Source organism: Sander vitreus, chromosome 14 (genome assembly GCF_031162955.1).
Source record: "Sander vitreus isolate 19-12246 chromosome 14, sanVit1, whole genome shotgun sequence".
Classification (NCBI taxonomy): Eukaryota; Metazoa; Chordata; class Actinopteri; order Perciformes; family Percidae; genus Sander; species Sander vitreus.
Window position 1 is genome coordinate 18,554,757 of NC_135868.1, and position 13,138 is coordinate 18,567,894.

Genomic DNA, 13,138 nt, shown 5'->3' on the forward strand with positions numbered 1-13,138 from the left:
CCCCCACCCTCCTTTTTGCCTCCCCATGCTTCCCCTGATATGAAATGAAAACTTAAAACAAATCATGTACTCTTTAGAATTGAGAATCGAAAGTGATCAAAAATATTTTCTTTTGCCAGTGTGTATGAGTGAGTGTATATATGTGTATACATACACACACACTCTCTCTCTCTCTCTGGCTTAATTGAAATCCTCAAACGATTATTTCTTTCTGCTTTCTATTTTTGGTGGTGTGGCTTACATGTATTTGAACTTTTGCTTGACTTTTTTGTGAAAGGTCAAATCACGTGTTTGATTTTTGCATTCAATAGTTAATACAAGAAAATAACAGTTAAAAAAAAAAGGGCCTGCCTTTTTTTGTTTCTGATTTGTAAGACTTCAAAATAGATACAAGTCCTGTTGTGTTTTTTTTTTTCCCCCATTTTGTCTTTCACAGATGCTACACTCACTCGCTGATTTGGTAGCTATTTTCTTCTGTTAGCATTTCTTGGCTGTGTAATGTGGAACATCCTCCTGGTATGAGACGGATATGAGGGACTGGGTCTCTGAGTTTATTTGGAAAAGTGATCTAACTTCAGCATGATATTCCCTTCTTACCCTCTCTGCAACCATGATTGTGCCCCTTCACCTCCCCTTCACACACAGCTCCACTGTCAAATGCCTCTGAATTAAAAAAAAAAAGAATAAATAAATGTATTGTCTTATTTTTAAAGATTACCGACTGTCATGCTCTAGGCTATATTGTGAGCCATGGGGTCTGATATTGCAAGAAATCTACTGAATTAAATGTAAGGTATATTGCTTCATGGCAAAAACCAGGAACACTGCTTCTCGTATGGGGGGGACGTGTAATTAACTCATATTAAAGACTACAGTTTCGGCCATTTGGTTAGTTCACAACTTTATTAGTCCTCAGGTCAAGTTTAAAATGAATTCCTTGTTTTTACATCTTACGGTTTGAAAAAATGCACTCAACTGAGATGTACATGTCGATAGTAGTACACATTTCATAATTGGAAAACCATCTCAAGGATTTCATTCTTACGGTTTATTACTACAGTACAAGGCACAGCGCTTGGCACATTAGCAAAAAAGCAATTCTGAGCAGAAAAGAGCCACTACTTGAACCCAAAACATCACCTAGCAGCTACTACCTCCAATGAGGAGCCAAAACAAGGAGATCAAATGGAGCAGTGCCTCAGTCAGACATTTAACAGGCTCTTTAGTAAATCATCCTACCAATCATATACTGCTGTAGCCAACACTTTAACGAAATTAAGATGGACAAGACATTGGTATTATTTACTAATTTCTCTACAATCATGCATGTATTCCTGCTATCTTTTGAATGATTTAGCGTTTGTTTATGTATGTCGTGATTTTTCTTGCGTATTTTTTGCTTATAAGAGCAGACATGCTTGGGTGCAGCTTTGTAGAGCTTACAGGAGGCGTCTCTCAGTCAGTAGGTGATGGCTCTCCTCACTGGAGGGAAAAAGTGCCTCTCTCAAACGGACCATGCGACCTCCGACCCCAGCATGGCCGCAGGCATCCTCCACCAGTGATCTACGAATGGGACGGTAAACCTTGTAACGCCTAGGAGAGAGAAGAGAGACCATGCAGGGATGAGAGGGAAAATGAGACAGAAAGAAATGGCACGTGGGCATTTTGTGTGTATGTGGAAGCGCACACTTTAAGACTAGTCAGTTGTACAAGACTACTCACTTGCAGACCAGATAGGCAATGAATGCAAATACAGCCACCAGCACAGCAGTTGAAGAGAGCACCACCTCTGCAGTGTGTGAATTCTTGGACACTACTAGAGATGGAGGACAGCAATGAAAAGGACAGACAGAACATCAATCTGTCCACTTTCTACAAAAGCTGCTAGTTAAAGAGAATAGATTGTGAACATGCATTGTATGTAAGAATAAATGTCTTTGTGTAACCGACCAGGTGTATCCTGGGACTTGTTGATGGTGACAGTGGTGCTGGTCAGGGTCAGGCTCCTGGAGTCCTCCAGGGTGATGTTGACACAGTAGGTGCCAGGCTCCGGAAATGTTCGCCTGAGATGCACTTCACACTTTGACGATGGCGGCACATCATCACACATAATGCTTTGCACCTGAGTACAGGTGGGGTCTGACACAATGGTGCAAGCTGAAATTGGGATGCTGAGGATGAAGGGATGGAAAGATGAAGGGTTAAATAAAACCAATCCTTTTCTTTATCTAAAACCTTTCTTTCTTTGAGGAATTACTATAACATCTGTAGGGAATAAAATATTTTCACAAATGGAATTGTGTTATGACTTCACTAGATTAAGCTCTAATTTCCTAATTTACTTATGATTATGGAACTTTGAGTGTCATTTTGTATCACTATAGTATAACATATATAAATTACTTAAAGGTCCCATTTTATGCTAATTTTCAGGTTCATATTTGTGTTTGGGATTTTTACTAGAACATGTTTACATGCTTTAATGTTCAAAAAAATACTATTTTACTACTTCGTCTTTATACTATCTGTTTGAATATACCTGTATTCACCCACTGTCTGAAGCGCCCCGTTTTAGCACCTCTCTCTTTAAGCCCGCCCCCCAAAAAAGCCCAGTCTGCTCTGATTGGTCAGCGTTTCAGAGTCTCTGCACCATCATTACAGCTGGGGGAATGACTGAATGATGATAAACGAACTGTAATGGCACTTTCTACCAATTATTATAGTAACTGTACAGAACACTTGACAGCTTGTTTAAAGGCACCGTTTCTGAATATAGGCTGTGTGAATTTCTTTGTGGATTGAGCATTTTTATACTTTTCACAGTGTTAATATCGCACCTTAACCTGCTTTATAATTAAAAAAAACAGTTATATACTCACTTGCCCAGACATTTCACCAGGAAGCTGATGTCAGTGTTGGTCACTCTGGCAACCGACACATCCACAATGCGACTGTTTGACTGGCTGTTTAGTGTGTGCTTGGGCTCTGCGGAGAACAGATTCATGCAGTTGGTTTAGATATATAATCATCTGCTCATAACATCTATCTATAAATTGCAGGAACGTCTGTGTGTGTGTGTGTGTGTGTGTGTGTGTGTTATGCACATATCTCTAGAACCGTTAGTCTGATGGATTTCAAACTTGACAACTTGACACTTGGCTGTCTTGCTATGGGCATGAGTAAATGCGGTGCCAAGTTTGACGTTGTTTGGATTAGAAATGCAAACGATATTGTGAAATATATATCGGTAAAAGAAGCACACATTGGCTTTTGCCACTCTAGCTCCTGGCCACTCCCCCTCTCACACTGCACACTGACTGAGCTTTGGCAGCTAAAATGTGAAATACACTTCAGACCCACAGAAATGTACAAAGTAGCACTACTTTGGACTGTCTTTGACTTTGAATAAACAAACGACAATTCCCGAATTCAAGGACGTTTCAGAATCCCACACGTGCAAAGCACAACCAGCTACAGAGTTTTTTGTGGCAGACAGAGCGTGATGCCACTTATAGGCAGGCTACCAGACACTGTTTTTGAGTCACATCGTTGTCCGTGTTTGGGGGCGTGTTTGGTGGGAAGGTAACCTGCACACCACATACAGAACGCTTTACAACAGCGGGGGAGGGGTGTTACCGCATTTGACTCTTTTCCTGCTTCCAACGTTAGCTACATGATTGCTGGATATACCAAACTTACTTTTCTTCACTTTCCTGGAGCACGGGCGGATAGCTGAAAGGAACATTGCGACTGTTGTGTGGAATAAGGTTGGCGAAATAAAGGCGCTACGCTTTTCCATGTCTATTTTTTCTCTAAGAACAAATTCAACAAAAAGCCATTTGCCAACACTAAATATCAAACAAAAGCTATAGTATAGTATAGACACTATAGTATTAAGTTGCTGTGAGCTGTAGCCTACATTCACCACTTCTAACCAGAGGCAGAATATAAAGTAATCTCGGAGATCATTCCTTCACAGCGCTGTGCAATGCGAGAAAATTTTAGAGCTGAACCGGGCAGACACATCAGTTTTCATCAGACTCAGACTAATTAAGTATACTGCTAACTAATAACATTACCGTCGCAAAAATACCCCCGCGAATCAAATCCCCTACTTTATCATTAACTGTCAAGCCACTAAACCTGTATGGAAATGAACACCTCTGCTGAAGTGTTACATTTGTTAACGATCATACAACACGAGACAACACCTTCTCTCTCTCTCTTTCTCTCTCTCTCTCTGTGCGCACACACACACACACACACACACACACACACACACACACACACACACACACACACACACACACACACACACACACACAGAGTCCGGTTCTGGTGGTTGATTAACGCAGATATGTGCTGATTAGCTCTCATAACGGGCCGGGTGGGTAACACACTGCACTACGCCACATTGTCATTGTGATATTTTGTGATTACATTCTGAATCTGCAACATTCTCTGTCAGGTAAATCAGTAAGTTAGTAGTAGGGTATACAAGGGATTTGCATATGAAGTGTGGGGTCCTTCTGTAAGTAATTTTGGGGTACAATTTGGTTTTGATGAATTCTACAAGCAGCAATACCACAGGCCAAGCAATCGGCCTGTGTGTGTGTGTCCACACAAAGACATGACTACCACTAGCTATTCACCCTGCTGACTGGAGCTCTGTTCTGCTCAGTGGAGCTGGCTTTCCTTTACAACACAGCCACTTGTTTACTCTCTATGGTGTATTGGTGACTTGTTTACTTGAACATCACAATGAAAAGAATGGATTAGAGTTAAGTTAGATTTTTGGAATGGTATATATTTTACTACATGAAAACAATAATGTATCCTTCCCACTGAATTGGTTTTGTGTAATCCTCATAAAACAAGACTAAAAGTCTACAGCCATGCCAGCAGTTGGATAGGCACTGCAGTGATGCAGCAATGCTAACATTTGATAATTAGCAGTTTACACAAAATACAGCTGAGGCTGATGTCTTTAGTTTTGCAGGTACTTTGACATAAACCAATGGACAAATGTTAACAGAGTGATGGCACTATAGGGAAAAGTCAGTGGTCACCCAAGTAATTAAGATTTATCCTATGAGAAACATAAATGTCTGTACAAAATTCCAAGGCAATCCATCCAATAGTTGTTGACATGTTTCAATTTCAAACCAAAGTGTTGGACCAACCGACCGACAGACATTGCCATCCCTTCAGGCATGCCACTAAATAAATAAATGAAAGGTTAAATTGTGAACTGATCTATTATGTCCTTTTCTTTGATAAAGGATCATACTATTATAAAATGTATGACTTTTTTCCAATTATATTTTAAAGCCACTATGTACAATTTAAAAATGTCTGACTTTGGCGTCATCTGGTGTTAGTATCATAAAAGACACCGCCCCCTCTCGCAGCCGACCACCTACCAATAATGGTGATGTTACCCATGAAGGTCCCATAGGCATAGCGGTAGCACTCGTTGCTGTTGAGACGCTTGGTGCGGAGCCAGGCCAGGGCGGTAGGGTTGGATTCTGTGGTCGCATTGGCAACAGTAGGGGGAAGGGGCTCCGTGGTGGGCATGCCTGTTGTCATGGCAATGGAAGAGGAGGAGGGAAGGGGCTGGCTGGTAGTGGGTGGCACTAAAACAGGAAACAGGTGACAAGATATGGACTCATTGGACAAGACAATGTTTATGTAATGCAAGTATTTTATATTCAAGTTATTGGGTATCCTGCTAAGATACATGCACTTTTTTAGTCTGTCTTGCTCTCTTTCTTTCTTATACACACAACAAACACACTGTTAGCTATGGAACTCACTGTGAGTGGTTTCCATTTTGACAGTCGCAGCATGAGTACCGGGTGGAGATGTTGGAACCTCTGAAGGAAGAAACACACAGTTATGACACAACTAGTTTTGTGAGGTAACACTTCATTGAGCTCTGCAGGGAACGTCACTTCTCGCTTTGTCTTGCCCATCAACATCAGACTGCAGGACCAGTTGTGTAACAGCAGTGATCTGGTGTCATGCCCAATGTTAACAGTATCAATGCTTGCCCAGTTTCAGTTCATCCAAATTATTGAAAAAAAAAAATGTTTTCTTCCTGACATCTTGTGATATGTACCATGCTGATAGTTTTGGTTTAATTTGCCCAAGATTTGCTATAACCTTCCCTGAGATGTCTGCTCCCACACTTAAATAAAATGGAGGTAAATATGCTAAAGGCATTGAAAAATGACATTTAATAACAGCAGTTACTAGAAAGTACTTTATTGGAACTACTTTCTATGATTGACTGAATGGTCCCTAAAAATCTCAAAACCTGGGAAAATAAAACCCGGTTTTGATGCCCATCTGTATGTGTCCAGTACCTGTGGGAGGTGGAGACGTGGAGGTCCTCTGAGTCGGGGTGGCAGAAGTGGGCGGACACTCTACAGGGAATGCTGCCTCCACCACCAGCTTCACACTCATGCTCCCCAGTGCGCTATAGCTGTGTGTGGTCACTTCGCGGTGTGTCACTAGCTGGTTGCCATCTCTGAAGTCCCAAATATAGTCAATTGCGGCTGCGGTTTTGAGGTAGCCGCTGGGGTCATGGAGCTGGACTTTGAAGACCACGTCCTCACCACGAAAGAAAACATTCTGAGACTGGTTGACCGCAGACTTCTGGGAGATCTTGACTGCCACTGGGATCTTATCTAAGAGAGAGTGTGTAAGGGGAGTAATAAATATTCATTCTCAGTATGTTAGGCTGAAGCATGCTGATGGATAAAGTTGTATGAGCTGAATGTGTGAGTTTGTCTTCACCTGTGACGTAGAAGACGGTGTTGTCAGTCGTGAGGGGGCTGTACTTCCTGCGCTCACGTTTCTTGTAGACCATAACCTCCAGGACCTCTGCCCCCAGAGGGATGTTGGTGGTGTTGATGGTCAAACTGGAGGAGGAGCCGTCACATGTCTCGTAGTACTGGCCTGAAGACCGATGGAGAGTAAAACTTTTACTTGCTTTGTTTTTGCATGTGCATGTGTGCAAATCATAGACTGCATAAAATGGTGCAAATCTGTAAATCTGTGTGTCTCACCCATTGCGTGCCACACGTAGACATAGCTCTTGCGGCTCCAGTCGTTGCTCTGAGGGAAGGGCTTCCCATCGGGAAACACATTGCATTTTGTCAAGTCTGTACACTTTCCAAAGCCATAGTCATCCAACCAGGAAGTCCAGGTGTACACGTAGCCAGAACGCACCTGTCCATTAGCTACTCAGAAAAGAAGAGAATGAAGTTGAAATTAAAGCTGCAATAATTTATATTTTTATATCAAAAATAGGTCAAATTACTACTTGTTATTAGTAGTAATGTTACATTCCATAGATAATTATCTCCCAACATTGCAGTTCCCCCCAGCTTCTATGGAAAATGTAAGCCTCTTTCAGAACATTGTTTTAGTTTTAAAGCCTGCAATTTTAATGTTTTGGTTCAGTCTCACCATCCTTGTTTCTAGCAGCAGCGGGCAGCTGTTTTCAGCAAAATATTTTCGATATTCCCACTGTACGCTACTACTAAGCGACGAGTTGGTGAACATACTGCAGTATTTAGCAGCTAAAAAGCCAAGTCTGTCCTCCCCCGAAAAATGCCCACATAAATCGTTTGTTAAAGCAGCAATTACAACTTATATTTATGTTTAAAATGGCCGCGCCATCTAGTGGCTGTAGTAGTTATGACAGGAGGCTCGGGAGCAGAGCAGAAAGTAAGGTGACAAAGTATGACCCCTATTTTCCACCACGTGCATCTGTGCTGTGTTCTGGAGGCGCCGCCACCCCCGCAAGCAATCGCGGCCATTCAAGTCAATGCTTGATATTCCACCACCCGAATCATCTCCGCTATTTTTTACCCTTTTGCAGGGTGGTAGCGGAAGACTTATGAATATTTATTGGTGAACTCATCCCTGATTGGCTCGCCCTGACATTCTTACTCTAACCATAACCAATCCCACACCTCTTGCCTTAACCTAACCAACACAACCAGAACAGGCAACGAGTACTAGCCATTCAGGGATGAGTTCCCTAATGAATATTCATGAGTCTTCCCCTACCACCCTGCAAAAAAAAAAAATTGGCCTCCCGGTGTGGTATGGCACGTGGCGGAGGACGGAAGGCAGCACAGACGCGCCCGGTGGAAAATCTGGGTAAGAGCGCATATGCCTCCACCTAAGGAGGGAGGTTGGGGTGGTGGAATGGTCAAACAAACACAAGACTTTCACCCAGGGGACTGGGGTTTCTGTCCTGTACAAAAAAAGTAAATGGTGAGGTTTTTATAGGTCATGTTTTGCGTCACGTCCGTAACCGGAAGTGAAGTAACATCTGATTTTAACCCAAGCCACAATCTTTTTCTAAACTCAACTAAGTAGTTTTGGTGCCTAAACATAAACAAACTGTGACTTACATTCATCAGGTGGGCAGAAACAGGACTCCAAATGAATGTGAGTATTGCCCTTTTGTCTGCTGGATGTGTAAAAAGGCAAATGCTTGCTAACATGTAAACTTTATAAGGTGTCAATTTGGTGTTTACAGTTTGTTGTGCTGCCACCAAGTGGCCAAAAAAAGAATAAATGCTGTTTTAAGTGTATTTGTGCAGCCATTTTTTTTATTAATACACTCCTGTGGTGTAGTATGCATACTATCTGTCTAAAAGGATGCAGTGTGGTGTGGTGGACTGCGATGATGTAATGTGTTTGTGGGCGTGGCCTGGCTTTTTGGCAGCACCTGAGGCCTCAAGCTCCATACCATCTTCACAGTGCTCATCCCATACGATGTTCCCACTGGCATCCTCCTTCTGGCATGGTGGGTACTCCAGCTTCGCGGTGAAGGAGATGCAAGAGCCGTTAAGAGCCGGACTGTCGCTGGTCAGACGAACCTTAGGTTTACCTGCAGAAAAGTGGACGATCCAGGTGAAAAACTCCAAACACAACAGGAAGAATTCAGAGGAGAAAGATGACTTAACTCACCTTTGTGGTGCATTAGCTCTTTTGGCTTTGGGTTTAATGGAGGGTAGAGGTAATCATCCCATGGGTTGGTGTCAGGATCCCAGCCAGGGATTGGTGGAATTGGAAATGGTAACTTCCCTGCTACTGCATGTTTGTGGGGGAACATGTCGCCATATGCTGGAGAGAAAACAAAGCACATTATAAAGGTGCACTATGAGTTCCTGCATTCAATGTAAATACCAAACAAAACAGAGCAAGCTCGCCCTTCCCCCCATGTTTCCGTAACTCTCTGACTGACTAACTGACTGTCACTAACCCCCACCCCCTCCCCCGACCATCTTGTCTATGATTGGCTGGAGTGGGTTGTTGTATTTTGGTGCACAGCCTGTGCCTCTAGTGTTTGTTTGACGTTTATGACCCCTGTGTTGTCTCCCGAGACAGGGCTTTTTCACAGTGTATTCAGGGGGCAGGCAGCTAGCGGATCAAGGAGAGATGCCTACGATTTGAGACAAAAATGAAATCACACTGAAACCATGCAGGAACTCATAGTGCACCTTTAAGACTTTTCAGGCCCCTTAAAATGTTGTGAGGATCACTGAGGGAAACTGAAACTTAGGATGGTCCAGGGTCCTCTAGTGAAAACTTGTTTTTTAGTTAATCGTGCACATTTAGAAGCATGTATTGGAATGTTTCCTTACCTGTATTTTGAAAATACTATTAACAGAAAATGTCTTCATTACTATAATTCAAGGATTGCTTAACTGAAGTTTATTTTGCAACTTGAATAATGTATTTCTTATTTTGTAATAAAAACCTATTTTTTTATCATGACAGGAAAGATGTCTGTTGTGTCACCTAAGATGCAGTGTAGAAAATAATGAAAACGAACTTAAGACACCTAAACTAACTCATTTATTTACCCCCTACTTAAAGTGGAGGACCAGCCTTCTAAATAATAATAATAATAATAATAATAATAATAATAATAATAATAATAATAATAATAATAATAATGAGATCAGGTTTTCTAAATATGGTAGATATGTTAGTAAAGCTCCCTCTGAATGAAATGCAGATTGAAGGCTATAGCATAGCTGTTATGTGAGGGAGATGTCCTCACAGCGGCTTTTGACACAGTGGACCATGCAGTCCTCTCTCGCCTTGATCATTGTGTAGGCATCCAAGGCTCTGCACTTAAATGGTTTAGCTTCTATTTGGCAAATAGGAGCTTTTCTGTCATGATTGGTGACCTCTTCTCGTCAGCTGCTCTCTCTTGTGGGGTACCCCAGGGTTCCATTCTTGGCCCCATTCTGTTTTCTTTATATATGTTGCCTTTAGGGGCTATTATAGGCAAGCATAACCTGTCATTTCATTGTTATGCAGATGATTTGCAAATTGATTTGCCTATGAAAGCAAATTACAGTGTCACACTAAACTCCCTGCTTAGTTGTATTAATGATATTAAGTTGTGGCTTTCACAAAACTTTCTTAATTTGAACGAAGATAAAACTGAGTGTATTATTTTCAGTACTTCAGGCACGCAAAATGGTCCAGCTTTGAGTTTGGGAGCTCTGGCATCATACACTAGGTCAGCTGTCAAAGATTTGGGGGTTACTTTTGATTGCAGCATGAAATTTGACAAGCAGATCAGTAATGTTGTTAGAATGAGCTTTTTCCAGCTTCGTCTCCTGGCTAAAGTTAAGCCTTTCCTGGGCAGGCATGACCTAGAAAAGGCTATTCATGCCTTTATTAGTTCAAGGTTGGATTACTGTAATGCTCTTTATGTTGGTCTGAATCAGACCTCCATCTCACGCCTTCAACTTGTTCAAAATGCTGCTGCTCGCTTTTTAAGAAATACATCTAGACGTGCACACATCACTCCTGTTCTCTAGACCCTACGTTGGCTCCCTGTGCATTTTGGAATAGATTTTAAGATCTTGTTTGTTTTCAAGGCCTTAAATGGCCTGGCCCTGGAGTATTTGTCCGAAATTTGAACTTTGTGTGAGCACAACCGGTCATTGCGGTCTTCAAATCAGCTGGTTTTAGAAGTCCCAAGGTCAAGGTATAAAAGGTGGGGTGATCAGGCTTTTGCAGTTGCTGCCCTCAGACTCTGGAACAAGTTACCCCCTGATATTCACACTTATACGGATGTAGCTCTTTTTAGGTCCAAACTCAAAACCTATTTGTTTAGACTGGCTTTTAATAGGTAGTAGTGGTGTAACAATTTCACCCTCCTGTTTCTTTGTAACCTTTTCTGATTTTACTGTGTCATATGTTTCATTCTTTTTATTGTATGATATGTTGTTTTATACTTGATTCCTGATGTAAAGCACTTTGGATACCTGCTGGTTGCTGTAAAGTGCCATATCCATACATTTTGATTAATTGATTGATTGATGTTCATAATACCAGATAATGTCTGGCCCTATCTTGAAGGAATTTATCTGATCCTACCAAGTGTGTTTTAATTGTTAATTATATTGTTATCTCTAACTGCATGCCTATGTTTCTGGCTTCTGTCTTAATTTAGACTTTCGCATAAATGACATACTTTAACAGATGACAGACGAAAACAACAAATTATCTAGTTAATATGTGATTTAATTAAAGGGAAAAACATCATACTTGCGTAAGCAGAGTAGCAGATCTGTGCAGATTAAAAAATATATATAAACATATAATTACATTATGCAGTTGTAATAGGCTAATAATAAAAACATGTTTTCATATTTTTATTAATATAAAATCGTTTCCTTTGATAGTTTTCTGACCGGAGAACGTCAGCCATGCAGGACACGCGCCTTAATTAAACTCATGGGACTCTGAGTGCAGCTGATCAGGTATTACAGAAACTAGGACGCAAACATCGAATGTAAAGTTTTACATTTAATACAATAGTTAAGTCAAGGCCCATAAGATTAAATCATTTCTGTGATTTCAATGTGAATATTTGAATTCAAGCTACATTTAGTAAATAGCCTTTATGAGGAGTCTGTTAATGATTCTGAGATCTCGTCAGATTTTTACTGTTTAAAATACGGTATTGCAACTTCAATTAGATTCGCTGAAACCATAAAGCAGCACCACTTACTTTTGCGTCCATCCGCTTGAAAAATAAAGGAAGCACAAACCAGTAGAAAAACGTGTCGCAAGGCTTCCATTTCCCTCCTTAGCAGGGGAAATTGTGATCAATATATTTTCAAAAAAACTCCCAAAATATCTAATAATAAGGTGTTCACCGACACAGCTTGTCCCTCTCTCTGCTCGTCCAGCTCTCCTAGTGCTTCCCCCCTGCTTGTCCTGATGTTTTATAATTTAATCTGGGGGCCGCTGAGCGCACAAACATGTGATGTTTCTTAACAGGACGCATCTCATTCCTCATTAGTCTTTTGGACGTAGGAAACTCATGAGAGACGAGATGCGCGCGGACACGCTATTTGCGCACGCCCCCTCTCCCTTTGCCCTGATAAGAAATTATTAAGGCTTTTAATTCGAAGGAGCTTTTATTTATTCAGTAATCCTAAATTATTACTAATGTCTATGTACAGGCACACTGACTCATTATTTGCCTATTTTGAAAATATGATTATAGTTTGTATAATAGCGTTCATAAACACTCACTTGCGATGTCGACGACAAATTTCTCTCAATACTTTTATTTATGAGAGCTTATTTTTGTCCGCAATTTGCAGGATTTCATTCTGAAATTCTGATATATTATAGGTTTTGTCATCATTTCAAGGAAATTGCACTTGTTTTGACCCTTTCCTGATTGGAGAAAGATGTTAAATAAAAGGGACAAATATGGGATGACAACGTGCCTAACTTAGTAGAATCGTAATGTAATTAGGCTACATAATCGTAATTAATAATTTTATTATAGATATATCTTTTGATTAGGGGTTGTGTGTTTGTTGATTCCTACCCAGATCGTCTTAAATGTCCACGTGTGACAGTTGAGCACATGATACATTTGTCTCATCGAGCTGTGTCACGGTGAGACGCACCGCACACGGGTGCGTGAGTTGAGAGGTCCGAGCGGGGTTATTGCGCCACAGCTGCACTCCTAAAAGCAGAAGTAACGTGTATGATGTGCGGCCGAGTTGCGCGTTCGTTTTCAACACAGTCCAACATGTGATTAACGCCATTATTCCAGCGGGTCTTC

At 41.2% G+C, this 13,138-nt stretch overlaps 1 protein-coding gene across 2 annotated transcripts; it reads right to left on the minus strand.

The window, feature by feature from the left end:
* Positions 1 to 891: 891 nt before the first annotated feature.
* On the minus strand, positions 892 to 12,331 carry gpnmb (glycoprotein (transmembrane) nmb). Of its 2 annotated transcripts, none has more exons than XM_078267591.1 (12): positions 12,065 to 12,331; positions 8,995 to 9,150; positions 8,774 to 8,914; positions 7,074 to 7,247; positions 6,802 to 6,963; positions 6,369 to 6,692; positions 5,817 to 5,876; positions 5,424 to 5,636; positions 2,880 to 2,985; positions 1,951 to 2,171; positions 1,723 to 1,813; positions 892 to 1,593 (listed from the first exon to the last, which is right to left on the minus strand). In XM_078267591.1, the coding sequence occupies exons 1-12, from the start codon at positions 12,132 to 12,134 to the stop codon at positions 1,440 to 1,442; spliced, it is 1,872 nt and encodes a 623-aa protein (XP_078123717.1). In that variant the 5' UTR covers positions 12,135 to 12,331; the 3' UTR covers positions 892 to 1,439. The 2 variants fall into 2 exon arrangements, with proteins under 2 accessions (XP_078123717.1, XP_078123716.1); XM_078267590.1 differs by having other exon boundaries at positions 1,723 to 1,816.
* Positions 12,332 to 13,138: the final 807 nt, after the last annotated feature.